Below are 17,637 nucleotides of genomic sequence, written 5' to 3'. Positions count from 1 at the left end.
CAAAGCGTAGACTCAAAAGCACACAACAGACTCTCAAGAAAACCCCTGAAAGCCAAGTTTCAAGTGCACTTGATCCAAATGGCTGTATATTGTTTTCAAAGTATTTTGCAAGGAGAACATGCACCATATTTGGCTGTGGCAAACATAAGAATGAACATTTGTGACCGGTTGAGAAGAGACAAGCACCTTTCCCTTGATGAAGGGCAATAAGCATTATTCCTTTAAAAAGTTTGTATTAGAAGAAGTAAGAGGTCAATACATAGTTTGGATTCTGAACATTCAGATTTAAGTTTCTTAATGTGGAATAAAATACTCTTTTTCTGGGAAACTGACCCTAAAGAGCATTGCAGACTATATCTGTATGATTGAACAAGTTTTTCATATGATTTCTAAAGGGGTGGAAACCAGTAGACGATCTTTAGAAAAACTCTTTCCTTCTCAATATCTGAACTAACCTTTAAGTGTCACTCAAGTAGAACACAGTTTAGTAAACTATGTTATTATTAAGACTAATCTAGGGAAAATGAAATATTTTATGGAATCTGATGGAAGCTGTTTTCTAGTATAAAAGAATCTTCAAAACAGAAAGCAGACAAAAAATTAAAATGGAGCAAAGCTTTCTTCATTCCAACACAGACATAAGCAGAGCTGTGATATATACTAATAAATAACAGAAAGTAATTTATTAGATTAATTAGTTATGCATTTAGTATTTTCTTATTTAATCAGGACACATTGAAATTGTGCATTACTGGCTTACACAAATGTAGGTGTGCATCTAAATTTGGCATGAATGTTTCTGGCATCAGATAGGGCTGTGCCACAGAAGGGTTATGTAACCCAGCAGACACAGTCCTTCCCTAGATGGGGACCAGGACAGTTTCTATGCAGAGCTGAGTTCAGAGATGTTGCTGTACTTAGTGTGATTCACCTGCAACTGCATTTTCAGAGTACTTTACTACCAGGCTCTCCAAAACCAGTCTTGTTTGCCAACACCTGACTGCAACCAAGGAGAGTCTCTAAATATATAAATGTTTTTTCCACAGAATGAGACCTTAAGTAGTAAGTAATGATCATGACCAAAAATGCACATTAGTGCTTTGAGAGCCACAAGCTATAAAATTCACTTAAGAGACACTTCAGCTTACACTTTTCTTTCAAATGAGATGTACCTGTGATCAAATCTTTTCACCAGGCAAATTTCAGTCTCAAAAACTGAAACCATCCCCATTTTACTTCTGAATACGCCTCTTCTCCACAGTTCATCTCCTACTTTTTTCAGCTAGCTGTAATGATTTTATAGAGCAAAGTTGCCCAACTCTCCCCCTTCCCACCTTCACTTGGACAGAAGTTCTACAACATCTTATTTCAAACCTGCACTTCTGACCTAAGGCCCTGTAGAACCGAGTGACTCAAGTTAACACCCTTAGCAAGCACGGAGTACACAGGGAGGAAGGTACACACCAAGGAGTGGCTGGCTGAGGAGACTCCCTGGTGTTCACTGGCATAATCTAACACAAACACAAGTCTCCATGGCTGAAATCCCCACAAGCAGCCAGCATCCCACAATCATCTCCTGCTTCCTTAAAATACCAAACATCAGCATCCTCAGCAGCCAAAGGGAGCATCTGCAAGACAGGGTCCTGCTGATCAAGTAACTGGATTAAAAGCTACCTTCACAAAAGAATAAAGAGAAACAAATATTTGGCATTACTTATTTTAGTGGTTTTTGCAGCACCCAGTAGCTGAGTCATATCAGCACAGCTAAGATGGTCACAAAGCTGCAGTTAAGCTGTTTTGCCACAGTTTATCACAAGCGAAAAACCAAATCACATCCTAAATTTATCAACGAGACTCCTCTCCAAAAGGTTAAAAAAAAAAAAAAAAAAAGCCTTAAAAAAAAAGGGCCCAGCTTCAGATTTGGATTCTCAGTTTCTACATCTTACCTCCAAGAGCAAAAGGACCCAGTACAGTTACAGCTTTCAGAAGCTTGGGCCCAAAACACTATGAAGTTTTGCTGAATCTAACTCTTCTTATGTCAAACTCTGCAACTCAAAGAACAGTCCCTAAACAGTCTCCTTTAACCTAATAAACATTAAAGGAACAATGTCAATAAAAAGGAAGTTTAACAGAAGGATAAAAAAAATTGTCTTCCCTTTAGAAAGCAAATTCAATAGACTTGGGGATTTTTGATGTGAGAATGAAACTCAAAAATGCTTCACAACAGATTCCAAAACACATATTAGCTCAATACACATCGTATTAATTTAGTCAGGTACCCAGGTACCAAAGAATACTCAGGCTTCACAGTAACCTCAACAGAGGTAAAACAAGCAAAAGATGAAGGACAGGAACAAGCAAGCAATTGGTAAGGAACTAACAAATGCTAGGTAACAACGGAGCAGTTAATAAAACAAAAGAAAAAGTCACACAGCATTACTGCATCTGAATCCACGTATCTACAGAGGTTTGATTTTAATACAGTCTAATTTTAGAATTCCGCAAAGAATTCAGATTTTTAGGATAATCCTATGCTGATAAAGGCAAATCACAAAGCTTTTTCTAACAAAGAAAGTACTGTCCTGCTAATATCAAGAGTTAAACAGCTACTGTTTGACGTGCTCCACAGACCACATTTTTCCCATGCTTAACGCCCTGTTATCATACAATGCAGTGATAAAAATTTCAGAGATAAGCACAGTTCACTGTAACTGGTAAAAACACCCCAACAAAACATTTTACCAAAAGCAACAAGCCTACTTAAACCTAACATTTCCAGGGCTAGTTACATTAACATACAAAGTATTCTTCTACTTAAGCCTCAAAGAGGCCCAATGCAAAAAGATTAGAGAGAAGATAAAAACTTGCCCCTCTACACTAGCCTGAGTCCACTAGGCAGAACACTAGTTAATCCTCAAAGACAGAGTAAAATTAAGACAAAAGATGTTCGTTCACATCTGCATTTCAGATCTCCCAGGTCAGTGCTCTCTAAACTGGAGTCACAGATCTTAGTGAAACTCTCCTACTGTGCAGAAAAGAGAGTTTATGAAGCCAGAGAAAGTAAAGACAACCCAGGAATAAAAGCACCCACCTAGGAGAGACTTGGCTGCACACAGTGTCTCCTCCTACCTAGTTCATTTAGTCCCAGACTAAATATAAAAACAGTTCAGGAAACTAAATCCACACAGCAGTTTTTGTAGAAAAGAGTTAAGAGTTTTATACAACTTATGATAGCAGCAACAAGATTTTAAAACTCTCTCTTGCACATTTCACCTCAGCTAGCTCACCAGTAGCTCAAAGAGGCTGAGTGACTGAGCTCCCAGAACTCTGGTCAAGTTTCCAGAACACTTTTTCCACAGACGGTGCAGATAAAAGACTTATGTGCATGAAATAAGGTTTTGCCAGAAGCTACAATGAGAAGGCTGATGAAACAGCAGGGCACTTATTAAAAAAAGACAAACAACAACAACAACCCCAACAAAAAAACAACCAACCAAAACAAAAAGAACCCAAAAATAAACACACCCCCCAAAAAAAACCCTACATATAAGAATAAGCCTGGGATATTTCGACCACCGGATAGTCAACTCTGTTCCTGGGCCTCAAAACGGTGGGCTTGTATTTCCAAACTTTACTACTTCTGAGCAGGGTGGGGGAGAAGCACCACTTTTCTGAGGCACATTTATTTGAATCCTCAAATCCTCTGTCAAACCACACGAGTTAAAAAAAAAAAAAAAAAAAAAAAAACAACTAGACAGGAAACTGAGTATGCACACTTCTTCAAAGACATTTAAAAAAAAAAAATCTGTTTCAGTCTGGATGTCTTCAGACAGCATTAAATTAATAAATAGCTCCAATTCATGTAGTGTTGCATACCCCTGCCCCAGTTTAAAAGGTACTGCACAATTAAGGTACAAGTTACACACCCTCCCAATCTAACAAAAAATTCTTAATTTTAAGGCTCATGTAAATAAAACTACCAATAACTCCAACTCTGCAAATACATAGCATGAGCTTGATTTCACTCCCAACCACATTTCACTGGGATCAGCTGAAATCATTATGCAACTACAAAAATCTAAAACAACATTATGCAACTACAAAAACCTAAAAATCACAGGCTAAAGCTTAAATGATCTTTTATTTTTTTATTCACCCACAACTTCGTTTTTTCTTCAACACACCCTTTGCCTTCAGATTCTCTCCAACATCCCTTTCCTTCTACAACTGTCCTTGTGCTCCTTACTTGTTCAGCACATTCTTGAAGCTTTTGGGTTGCTAAACTCAAAGCCACCAGCCCGTATCCTAGCAACTGCTGGCTGATGACCTTCCTGAGAGGGACGTGCTTATCAAGGGGAGAGAGGGGGCATTCAGATCTCCTTACTGAAGGGAAGGATAAGCTTTCGAGAGGCAACTGAAAGGGGGAGGGGATAGTGCAACATAAACTGGGATTAAGATTAGTTTTAAGCAGAGGAGTAGTGTCAGAAAATCACTATGAGTTCCAAGTTTTCTGTGGTATCAGCTGGATGGACTTTGCCAACAGCTGCACAAGGCTGCTCTGACACAAGGAAGGGGAGAAGGAATCCCATGTCACCACTGGAAGGGGCAACAACCACGGCAGACAGGATGTTACACATCGGATGTAACCGCACCACATCTGTAATGGGGGCAGGTGTAATGCGAAACTGTACCTCCAGACTGCACTTCAGAGCCTTTAAGGAACCATCTAGAAACAGTACTGAGAAGTGCAAAATTAAATGAAGGTCAACCATTACAAAGACTTTTTTCAGTGAGCACAAAAAAGAAAAAGATCAGAGCTGAAATCCTGACACGACACACTCACACAAAATCCCGCCTCTCCGCTACCAAGTCTACCCAAACTGCACAGGTTGTTTTAGCTCTGCAAGTCACTTTCCCATTACGGACAGATATTGGAGGCTTACACAGTCACTAAGCAATCAAGCCACATGATTCGATCTTTTTCCTGCCAATTTGATGGCATTTAAAAGGGAGCTGAATGAAGCAGCTCACTGGCAGTGTGAATGCACTGGGCACATCTGTCAGTCAATGCATCAGGGAGTTCACTACAATCCAACACTTAACTGAGCAGCCATATTATTTTCACTTGAGTAAAGAGGCTTTGGCTCTTCCAAGCTACTGAACAAGCAATGCTTTTTTCCCAGTTCATGCAAGTTTTGCATTAAGATTGACAACTATTTGATTCAGTAGCACAGAGTTGATTTTGGGCTCTTTTCTTGTTGCTGTTTTGTTGGGTTTTTTTAAATATAAAGGTGAAGCATCACAATGACAAAGAAAAATGTCTTGTCCGCCCAGTCTTGTTTCTTTCCCTGCCCCACTCCCACCACATAAAAAACAGACAGAAAGGAATAAGCTCAATGAATTAGAATATCCACCCTAATTAGCCAAGAAGTTAACTTATCATTTAAAAATTTAGGGAGACACTAGAATATATTTATATCTATACACACACAAACAGGTTATTTTTACATGCCTTAAAACAACTGAGATGAAATATTCCTTGTAGCTTATATTGTAAATACATCTAAAACAAAGAGCTGAAGACGCAGGATAAGTGAACACAGGAAATTTCAATTCCTTATGCACACTAATTCTGCACAAATTCAAACAGTTGAGAATGTATCAAATTCTCATCCTTCCATCCAACACACCAAATAGTTCTTGTTGATTAATCATTTTTCAGCATACTAAGCATAGAGGCTTTAGCTGTAGGGCATGAAAAACATATCTGTTTAAAAAAATGTAGCAGCAAGTGCAACTGCAAAACTTGCAACCATCAAGTACCTCAGATGCTTCTTGACAGCAGCTAAAGGACATCGGAGCACCAGTGAATGGCTCCAGTGTAAATAAAACTCCAAATCTTGCCTCTTTATCACATTTTGAACGTCATCCAGCAAGTAGGTGACATTTAAATAAATTAATAAACAATAGCAATAATATACTCCACCATGCACATTTGAGGTTCCAGCTGACACTCCCTTGTTATAATTCAGGCTTGATCTCATCGAGTTGGATCAAAAAAAGGAAGAGGTAGAAAACTGACCTCACAAAAATTTACTCTTTTTATAACTTTTAAACTCCCTGAACTGGAGCTCACCATGGAGCCAGATGAATGTCAGGTACAACTTCAAAGAGGATGCAAAAATAATCTTTGCAGTAACATCTAGACATTTGACTGGTTGCCTGATCTAGCCATGCAGTCTTACTCCTCAACTAAGCTCTCTCCCGGCCAAGGTTTTACAGATATTTCCGTGCTTTGGGAAAATACTGATCAAACAGAACCAGTTTTCCTCCTAATGCTCTTCTGCCATCCTTCCTGTCACTCATTCCTGCCCTGTACCAGGACAAATTGGTAGCAAAACACTTTCTTGTTTCAAATCTAGACCTGTTTACATCTGCAATAAAGGACCAGCAAGGATGCAGGGGGCTGCTTATACTGCAGATGTTACTGAAACAGGTTTACACAGAACTATGACTTCCCTGCCACTTACTCCCATGGCAACTGGCTGAAGTGGCTTTTCTCTGAGCCATCCCTGGAAAGGTGCAAAGGAGTAAAAAGAGGAATTCCCTAAAAAAAAAAAAAAAAAAGGGGAGGGGGGAAGCAAGTGTAACTAAATTGATGTAATAGAAGGGTGGTGACGCACACATTCTTCCATGCTGGTGAGACACACAGTTGCTAAAAGTTCTCCAAATTTATAATGTTTCACACAGTATCTAAAAGTTTCATTAAGTCAACCAGAAGTCACAACAAGAGCAAAAAGAATCCCTGGCACTACAAGCTTATGAAAGCATGCAAGCAACAGCCGATTAAATGAGTGTGGAAGTATGTTGAAACAACACTAGCCCCAAAACCAAGTTTCCTAGTCTGCACAAATCTCTGTAGGAGCTGTGGCAAAGGAGTTTTAATATGCTCCAATACTGAGGCAGATTTAAAGATATTCAGGATTACTATCTTGAAGTGTGAATGGTATGAGTAGCAAAGCATACACGTGCTCATGTAAAAATATGGGCAGGTGTGTATTTTGTAAAGCAGCAATTGAAGCTAAACCAGACATTCAGGAGGGGGAGTTTCATCTGTCTGTTAAGTGGGCTTGGCTGTGGAAGAGGCAAGAACTGGAAGTAAAGACAGAGAGGCAGCTGAAGTTTGATGCAACACAGCGGGGCAGTCAGAGGAGACCAAAGTGACGAGCTATAATAATCTCTGCAGCAGCATTCTCAACACATAAAATACCTTCTGGGAAACATAGATTAGCCAAGGCAAAAATCACTAATTCAAATGTCATGGTCCATGTCACAGCAGCTGACTAACAGTTGATTAAGTAATCTCTGGTTAAAGATTTTCATACTTGTTAAAACTCTAAGATCCAGGAAACAAGTCCCAAACTTCAGGTAACTTTCACATCAATGGATAGTTTAGAAGAACTTGAACCCTGAATCTTGTTACAATTACTGACCAAGAGATGAAGTGTACCAGGTTTAGCAATTAAAAGACTGGGATAGGAGTCATCATTAAACTCCTGTGGTAGTCACACTTCTAATTTAAGCTTCTGCAAGATCCTATTGCATGCATAAAAACATGAACGGGCTTAAGTTCCTTATTATACTTATTTGACAAAGTGTATTAGCCACCAAATGCTGGCTTACTATGCCTGCATTAGGTTCCACTCCTGCATGCACGATACTGGAATTACTTTTGCAAGTTTAACAACAGGGAAATAACCGTAGATTTTCCTAAAGTTTACCAGAAATTTGATTTTATTTAAAAGGTTACAATTCTGTTAATAAAGCATCACACATTGCAGAATTTCAACAGAGTACAAAATTGCCTACTATTACCATTGCAAACAAAAAACCAAAATGCACATAAAAACCACTGCAAGAGCAGCAATAAAAGATACCACTACAGACTAAAGAAAATTCCTGCCCAGTTATTTACCTTAACACTCTCCTCAAACTCATCCTCAGTTGGGGTATTTACACACACAGCATTCCTGTTTCGTAAAACCTTCTTCCGAGGGTTAAATGGGTCACTATGCATGTAGGATCTTTTTTTAGCATCTATCTTTTTATAGGTATAATCTGGCTATGTTAACACTTCAATTATTGATGATTCAAGTTCTGATGTTACACATTTTCAGAAGTTTAAAAGATGTAAATTATTATCGTATTTGTTAAACTGGGATCACAAGTTCAGCACCTGTATTTATTCTTAGTCATCTAAAACCCTACACAAATTTGAATTTGCACCAAATGGAAGGAGATTATTTCCCTAACACTGTATACAGGGAGATGGTGCCACACCACATGATGTCATGATCACCGTACACAGCTGGGTGAAAAAGGAAGTGGGGACGTTCAGAACGACAGCACTTGTCTTCCCAAGTGAGCCTTCCATGTGACAGAGCCCAGCTTTCCTGGGGATGGCTGAGCTTCTCCCTGCCCACGGGAAGTGGTGAATGAAGTCCTTGTTTTGCTTTGCTTGCATGCATGGATCTTGCTTTCCCCATTAAACTGTCTTCGTCTCCACCCACAAGTTTTCTCACTTTTACCCTTCCAATTCTCTCCCTCATCTCAACACAAGGGGAACAAGTGACCATGTGGGTGGTCCTTAGTTTCTTGCTAGGGTTAAACCACAACCACCAAACTCAAGTAACTTCAGCACCTAGGCAATGCTTCACTGACAACAGCTTTCACTCAACTGCACAAAAAATAGCTTCCTCTAGGTTGGGTCCATATGGAGACCAGCAAGTTACCGACATCTGTTCCCCCAGTGAAGGAAGTAATGTCTATCTGCAGCACAGACCCAGAAACATTAACTCAATCTGATGGGAAAAAACACAAGCGAGCTCAGAGGACATATCAGCTCCTATGAAATACAGATTATTCAATTATTTCCTTCAGAGGAGTGTGAAATATATGTGTTTTAGGGTACTGTCATTCAAATAACTGTACGAAAGAGTATGTGTGTTTTCATGAGGAATATTTCTTTATTTACAAAGTCATCCAATTTCACCCTGAGGTCTGAAGACACCTGTATCCTTCAGGAGAACTAAAGTGTAAAATTCTGTTCTGAGTTTGCATTTCCTCATATATTAATTGTTCCTAATTTTTTAGAATCATAGTCTTTGATGGCCTAGCAGTGATCTAGTTCAAATGCAATACATAGAATTCTACTCACAAGTTATTTTCACAGTTTTCGTTACACAAAGTGTTTCAATACAAATCTTCATGACTAACCTTGTCAACTAAATACTAGTAACTCATCGTTCTTACACAGCATCTACCTTGTTTCCAACTCTGCTTCGGGAAACGCAGTTAATGCAGAACTACCTATTCCCTTTCATTCAGGGGATCAGAGTTCACCATTCCGTTACAGACACAGAATTTTGAACCCATGAGTAATTTCCCAAAACAGCAGTGACATCAACACAGGCATTAACATTTCAATAGGAAATAAAACCTGACCTCCTGACACCACTGATACACATTTTACTGTGAACCTGAACCTCCCTAGGTGTTTTGTCACCTTTTGTAGTTTCACATAATTTTTGGTCAACTTTAGTGAAAACTTACTTTTATATTAGAGATATGTTTAAGAAACACTGATATGGCAGCCAACTTCATTACAGGAACCTAAGAACATCTAGCATGTGAGATGAAAAACATCTGCCTACTTTTTAGTAGCCCAGGCACGTTTGATTTGTTATGTGAGGGTTTTGGGTATAGTCGATTGCTTTTTTTGTTTGAGAATATCTACTGCTTTGTTTTCTTTCATCACGAAAAACAAACGCGTTTAGGTCCATCCAGTTCAACTCCTTTCCTCCCACCCTCAAATCCTCTCACGTTTACTCCTCAGGGCTCAATCCTGGCCATCGGGTCTGGACAACCGGGTTCCGAGGGCTCTCCGGGAGCACCCGGCCCCTTCCACACCCTCAAAAGCGGAGCCAGCCTGGATGCTGGAGGTGCTACACATGCAGGGCTGGGGTTTTAATTTTTTTTTTTTTTTTTTTTTTTTTTTTTTTTTTTCTCTTTTGCTCTTTCTAAGTCGGTTTTCCCGTGTGGCGAGGACTCCGCCGCCCGCCTGCCCCGGGAGCCGCTCCGGCCGGGAGACACCGGGCGGGCACAGCGGCCCCGGCCGCACCGGGGGCTGCCCGGGAGAGCGGCGGGGGAAGGGGAGGGGGAGGCGACAGATAAAGCTCGGCAGCCGCGCTGAGGGCGAACAAAGCCCAGGTCGGCTCCGCAGCGCGGCCCCACCGCCAGCGCGGGCACCGCGCCCCGGGCTGAGGGCGGGCAGGGCAGAGGGGCTGCCGGGGACGGGGAAATGCGCGAGGGGCAGAGACCCGCACGCGGCCGAGGCGCGCACACGCACTCTCACACACAGGGCGGAGACCACCCCCCACCCCCCCACGCCCACACACACGGCGGGGACCCCACACACGCACGGGCGGAGGCGCGGAGCCCCCCAGCCCCCGGGGCGGACACCGGGCGGGCAGCAGCCCCCCCACCCCCGCCGCGCTTTCTCCCAGCCCCACAGAGGAGCCGCCACCGCCTCCCTCCCTCCCTCCCTCCTTCCCTTTCCCTCCCCGTCGGTCCCGTCCCTTCCACCTGCGCCCACCTGCGGAGTAGAGCAGGACGAGGGACACCGCGAGCAGCAGCGCGGGCGGCGGCGGCAGCTCCATGGCGCGGCGGGCACCCGGCGGCGGCGGCAGCTCCGTGCCCGGGCTGCGCCCCGCGCACCGCCCAGCAGGTGAATCAGCCCGGCCCGGCCCCGTCACTTCCGGCCGCTCCCCGCCCCGCCGCGCCCCCGGCCGAGGCTCCGCAGAGCCCGTCCCGCCCGCGGCACCTGCGGCCGCCGCTGCCGGCCCGGGGCCGCCCGCAACACGTGCCCGCTGCGCCGCCGGGGCCGGCCGGGCTTTCCCGCGCACCGCCCGGCGCTGCCGCCGCTCCCCCGACTGCCCGCCCGGCCGGCCGGCAGCGCGGACGGGGCGGCCCGGGAGCCGCGGTGCTCGAAACACGCCGTGCGAGCGGCTGGAGGCTGCCCGCCGTAGCCGGAGGGATGCCCGCGGTGCGGCGGGCAGCGCTCCGCTGCCGTCGGGAGCGCTTGTCCCTTGCGATTACTGCGAGCGCCGAGCAGACGTGTCTTGGTCCCCATAGCAACGCGGCTGTAGTGCCTTGTGCGCTCCTTGTGCAGCGCACACGTCTTGCCAGTGAAAGATCTGGAATTGCAGAAGACAAAAGGAAGACGAGAGCGTATGCGAAAGGGCACAAATCAGGCTTTGGTTCTGTAGCATGGTGTCCAAAATAGCAGCCCCCACCAGTTCCAGAAAAACCGGGTTCATATTCCTCTTAAAGCAAAACAATCAGTTGCATTTATCAAAGTGCATTTGACGAGGTTCATTCTCCATAACTGAAAGCATTCCATGAATTTATTTCCATGCATTTATTTCCATGCATTTATTACAACATACCGCAATAGCAAAGCTGTTTGATATAAATGTGCTTCTGACACTTGTAAAGGGTTAAGTAGTATTGGTACCATGTGCTTTGTTATGTCCACAGCTCTGTCTCTATTGGGAAAATGCCCCCATAACCAAATATTTACATAAAAGCTGTGCAATCCAGATTTGCATTCCAAACAAATTTTGAAAGTATTACTGTTCATTATTTTTCTGTGATGTCCATAACAAATAAAGTTCAAACACATTTCTATATTATTATGTTTTGTATGTATTAGGGGGGACTTTAAAAATCAAATTTTTCTGCCCGTGTCAAAAGCACTGGAGTATCATACAGGGTTTGTTTTGGACACACTTAGCTAAAAAGGAGGTGCTACACCTTTCATTCAATAAAGGGTTCCTAGAACTGAAACCAGCAGTGTCTCCATTTCTGCTGGAATTATGAATATGTGAACATGCACTGGTGTCTTTAGAAATGGTTGGTTACTCTGAGTAAGGCAGCAGCTTTTACCTGCCAGCTCAGAATTAGTTTTTTGATAAGTAGGGCAAATGCATTGTCATTTTCTATGAAGGTTCAGATAAGTAGTGCTTACATCTTGTAAGGACATGACAACTCACAGTGTCTGTTAGATCTTCTTTTAAAAACAAATCTACCCAATAAGATGCTGGATACTATACCTAAAGCATAGAATTTCAATTTGGGAGATTTCAAGCATTTTATTTAATGACAGAAGAGAACTGTCTTTTCTGTCTGTGAGGAAAAGAAAATATTCATGTAATCTGAAGCTAAAGGAACCAGAACCTCAATGTAGGGGTATTAAGATTTTGCTCTCTTCTGGTTTTTTATATGTGCTACAGACCTGTGCTTTAAAGGGTAATCTGAGTCAAATATCCCAGGCTGACTGGATGAGTGAGGTTTTTTACTGTACATCCACTTGTGTCAACACAGAAATTATATACCATGGGAAGTATAATGAGGCAATCACAGTCATTACATAAAGAGAAAATGGTTCGTCATTAGAATGGAGATGCTCACCCTCCTGCGAAATAAATCCTAGCTAGTAATTAAAATTAATACTGTACTGCATCCAGAAAACATGAGCTCCACATTTTGACTAGCCTAGACAGACCTATTCCTGATCTCATTTAAATCAAAAGCAACTCTGATGCAGTCGTGTTCACACTCCTGAAAATTGTTCACACTCCAGCAAATGAACAGTACAGGGTTTAATAATTATTTTTAAAAAGAAAAAAAGGAAAAAAAAATCCCTACTTCCCCACTGCAAACATTGGTCCAGCTGACAAGACATAAAACTAGCAGGTTTATTAGAGGATGTGACATTCTGTAGATTTTTTGTGACCTATGCTTCCTGGAACACTGAACACAATGGGAGAAAGAGATAACTGTGAAAATGACCATTCACAAAAAGAAAGGTCAGGTTCAAAACTTTTTGAACGGATTTCTACTAGTGCCAGCACTTTGGATCAAGCCCAAAAAAGGCTTCAGGATGAAGGCAGAATCCAGTCAAAAAGGAAAATATATCCACCAGAGCAGAGGTCTGCAGTCCAGATGTACACACAATTTGCAAATGGAAAATTATTTCTCATCTCTCTTATGGAGAATGCTGTTCCATGCTCAAGAATCTTATGTTTTATGTTAAATATAAAAAATCCATCTCATGTGTTTAATGTTTAAAAAATACTTCAGTACTACCCCTACATCAGTCTCAGACTGAACTTACAGATAGCTTGAAATAAAATGTAAAATCAATATAATCTTCTCTAAATTTTATATGATTCCTTATCTGCCTGACCTTCCATGAAGTGAAATAACTATGGGTTTAGTTTCTTGAGGGGATGGGTGAAAGACTACCAAATTAAGTTACTGACAGGCTTGATGTACAGAAACAGTGAAATGGAAATCATCCATGCTTGTGTTACACAGGTCACACAGGACATGTCCATGCCATATAAGGAAAACAGGCTTATTTTCTGTTTCAGTTTCTGTCCTGTACAGGAGGAGCTGCTGTCATCAGCCACTACAACACCTGAGACAAAATTCCCCAAAGGACTATATAGTTCCTAACATGGATAACAACATCTCTCAAGAAGGGCAAGAGGAAAAAAAAAAAATAGGGAAGGAAAATAAGGAGAAGGAGAAAACAGTACCCCTGGGATTTTGGGTCTGGATTTCGACTTCTAGGAAGGAGTCATTGCATTTATTACTGGGACACATTCTTCTGGAAAAGGGACGGATCAGCAAACTCCATCACTTTGCTCTGTAATCCAGGCCAGAGTCGGCATGAGGGAGTGTTTGTCCAGGACTGGGAATTGAGGTAGAAGGACAGGACCATTTCTGTTGCAGGCCGTTGGTGTTCAGTGTGAACCCACCTAGAGGTTGGTCATTTAAATTGGAGGTGCCACAGTCCTGCTCTCCCCCCTAGCCCCAAACTCCCATGTGTGTATTTGTGCTGGCGCTGGAGCTCAGGACACCAGTGGATAAGACAGCTTGGGAAGCCAGGCTGCCCAAAGATGAAGACCTGTTGTTTTCAGCCAGCTGAGCTCCCTGAAGTGTTTTCCTGCTTATTTGCTTGCGTGCCAGCTAGCATAAAAAAAAAGGGAGTGGCTGGGTGGCAGGCGGCGAAAGGGAAGGACTGAGAGTCAACTGGAAGCAATTTAAGCTGGCACCGTATCTAGAGCTGTGTGAACAGGAAGGTCTAATTTCTGCAAACATTTTTTCCAAAATAAATTTTGTCATTGCTTATACTGGCATCCCTGCCCGATGCGAGGAACTGGCACTAGTCCTACTAAGCTTTTTGACACTAACTGTCCTTATTAGCATTAGTTAAACCAGCCCGGGGCAAGTCAGGCTGATATACTGAAAATAGCTTCCAGAATCAAGAGATAGTCTACATTAAGTTCTCATCAATTTGGGATGGTTACAGCAAAGGATTTGGGAAGGCAAAGTTACAGAGCGCTCAGTATTTAATCATAAAGCTTGGAGTGCAGCTCTTCTGTTATGTCCCAGCCGGCAGAGCCCAGAGCAGTGTCCTGAGAACAGCTTTCCAACCTTCCCACCGGGACAGGTCCAGTGAGGGATCACCACCCGCGTCCTCACCTCAGCTTCCCCAGGGAGTGCATCCCGTGGCTGGGGTTTGCCTTTTCTTTAACAACCTTGGGCTGTTTCCAGTTAAGCTTTCATGCACTTACGGCCTTTTTGTAATGATAACTAAGCACAATCCATTACTGGGGAAAATAAGGAGTAAGGAAAGGAAAGGAAAAATTATCCAACGATAGCTGAGGCTTAATTGTCTTTAATTCGAGTTAATGTTTTTGAGAGGCAGTCTCGTTTCGAGTTAAAATGACAGCTTTCCCATTTAGCACCTCAGTCAAGTGACAGTTGTACTCAGGGTAAAATTCACACCTTGCCGTGCTCCTCTTTTTGGAGAGACAATTTTTAGCAAAGACGTTTTAAGAGGGCAGTAATTTACTTTGTCTCTATGTAATATTAAAGCTTAGAAAAATAATTTTCCTCGAATAATTTTCAATCAGCGGTGAATTGGATGTTTGCATCATTTTGAAACTGAGAAAGGAGAAAGAAGGAAGAGCAGTGCCCTTCCAATGGTGGTGTGTGAAAAGGAAGCAAAATCCATGTAACATAAAATAGATTTGCTTTGTTTGAAGTCCAGGAGTCCATCATGTGATTAATCTTTATAGAAATATGAGTGCTGTCTTTTCTTAGTTATATATTGGAGATTTATTTGTATTCGAATGTTCATGGTCCATGCAGATGGCAGAAAAAGTGCAATGTCTGTTGGCTAGAACATTAATGCAATAGACAATACAGGCATGTACTCTTGCAAACTATTTTTCTGAGCTTGTATTCACCACAGTGATGACTGAAGAACACTGTGATTTGCCAAAGTGATGAGGAATTGCATCGTTAGCAGCTGAGCTGAAGATTTTCAGCTTGAACCCATTACTCTTTGTCCTATCATTATATTTCCTGAGGAAAAGTCCCTCTCCATCTTCCTTGTAGGGCCCTTCAGATACTAGAAGGAACTCTCTGGAGAGTACAATTGACTGGGAAGTTAATCACAGGTATGCCAGAGGCAATGGACTTTCCTACTTAATCCCACTCAGGTCAATTTTAATAGTGCAGAACTAGTAGCTGATGGTGGCTTGGACAGCATTATGAACTTCCAGATTATTTCATTTGTGCAAGGCATTTATAAATGGTGCTTTAGCACTTACCAGTCTCTTTGGTGTCTGTATCTACCACATTTCCTGAGCTGCTACTCAGCTGCCACTGTCCTGATAGGCAGCCAAGTTTCTCCTGGTTGGCACTGCTGACACTGCCTGGTCACTAGCAAGCTGCTCAAAGCCCTATGAAATCTCAGAACCCCTGAAGCAAGATTCTCTGTAACCTGTGGAAACTACCCTTCCTTACAAACCTTGAAGCATGCGTGTGAAGAGAGTTCAAGAACAGGCAGGAAGGTGCCATTTCAGGTCCATCAGCTATTCTACAGAGTCAGTTGCTGAGATGTCTTCGCTCCTTGTCTCACACTTCACCTCTCACTCTTGACCAGTGTGAGACACTCTGTGCTCAGCTGGCTGCTTTCTGACATGTTTCTTGCATAGGTGTCTGGCACTCTCCTTTCCTGGGAAAGCCTACATGGATAGCTCAGGGCTGTAAAATCTGCTTGTCACAGGAGCTTAGGTGTTTTAGGGTAACTGCAACAGTTGTTACAGCCAAGCTCCTTAAAGGTAGCTTGTGGGAAACAGAGGAGTAAAAACTTCTGCAGTTAGTGGTGGGTTCAATTTACAACCCTGGAAGCAACTAGGTCTGGTATAACTGACAGAGATTTATAGACCTTAAGCAAGAGAATTACAAACCTATGTTTCTATAGTTATAAGTAAAAGTATGTATTGGGTATTATGGTGAAGGGTTTTAAGTATAATAATGTGATTTTATAGTTTAAGAATTTAGATGTTATAATAGAAGTATCTGTGTGTATGTGACCTGACAAGTCAAGACTCAGTTGCATTGCAGTGAAAAAGTATCACAGGTGATAGGTCATAAAGTCAAAACAAAGTTTCGTTTTAAGTGCCTATTGGATTAGAAAGTTATAAATTGCTGTGTAACCCTGAGTCTTGTGACTATACCCCATTATTATGATTTATTGCAAATCTCACGCCTTGAGACTGATGTCTTATTTGTTATTTTAAGCAATAAATCCTGTGTAGTTGCATAGTCCCATCTCTCTTAATTAAATAATCCGATGGGAGAAAAGGAGTGCCAGATAAGGCATTCCCAAGAAGAAATTTACGGTGCCAATAAATGGAGCCCCAATGAGTATGAGATCCAATAGTAGCTCAGTGTTAACTAGTGTTGTTTCCAACAAAATAAATAACATGGAGGATCTGTATGTTGGAGCCCACAGTTACAGAGATTCTGGCAGTACTTCCACTAAATACCTGTTGTCAGTATACATGAGGTCATTGCAGAATGATAATTTTCTCCAGTTTCATTGCAACTTTGTGCTGCTCAGTCTTCTAAAGTATCAGCTTCTACTGTTATGAAAAACAGATCTTTCATTAAAAATGAAAAAAATATCAGAACCTGTTTGCAGCTGATAGACTGGGAAGACGACCTGCAGAAATCACAAAAATGACCCAAATAAAAATACTCTTAACTTTAATTGTTTCAAGAAGATTTTGTTTTGTTTTGTTTTGTTTCATTTTGTTTCAATTCAGCCTAAGTATTTGGGGATGTGTGGAGAAGGATTTTACTCATAAGTTTTTGGTTGGCTGTACTACATAATTTTCCTAGCCCATTCTGAGGTGGATGCCACCTCCTCCTCCATTTCCTGTAACCTGGGTACTGGCCATGTGCCCTCAGAGCAGGTCCCCTTTACTGCTGCACAGACAAGTGTGACAGAAACCACCCTTTGGCCTTCATTGCTTCCCTCATTGCAGCCACACCCCGCTGGGTACGGCAGGGACCTTGGCACAGGGAATGTTTTTTTCTCAGGGTAATGTTTCTGGCTGTCTGAGTTGGATGTTCTGAAGGAGCCTTCCCCCATGGAGGTAAAAGTAAAGGTGGAACAACTTTCAGTGCAGAACTTCACTAGTTTCTGGA

The 17,637-nt window shown here is 42.2% G+C and overlaps 1 protein-coding gene across 2 annotated transcripts in view; it reads right to left on the bottom strand.

Annotated features, from left to right (window-relative positions):
- The window catches only part of CXADR (CXADR Ig-like cell adhesion molecule), a 32,900-nt gene extending 22,120 nt beyond the window's left edge, over positions 1 to 10,780 (bottom strand). Inside the window, exon 1 of one of the 2 annotated variants that reach the window (XM_048293898.1) lies at positions 10,655 to 10,780. In XM_048293898.1, the coding sequence (XP_048149855.1) occupies positions 10,655 to 10,718 (64 nt within the window). In that variant the 5' untranslated portion in view covers positions 10,719 to 10,780. The remainder of the gene's footprint in view (positions 1 to 10,654) is intronic. The other variant, XM_048293897.1, reaches the window with a different exon arrangement.
- Between the last annotated feature and the right edge of the window lie 6,857 nt (positions 10,781 to 17,637).

The sequence above is a fragment of the Corvus hawaiiensis genome, chromosome 2, assembly GCF_020740725.1.
Source record: "Corvus hawaiiensis isolate bCorHaw1 chromosome 2, bCorHaw1.pri.cur, whole genome shotgun sequence".
Classification (NCBI taxonomy): domain Eukaryota; kingdom Metazoa; phylum Chordata; class Aves; order Passeriformes; family Corvidae; genus Corvus; species Corvus hawaiiensis.
This window is presented reverse-complemented; position numbering and strand designations above follow the sequence as displayed.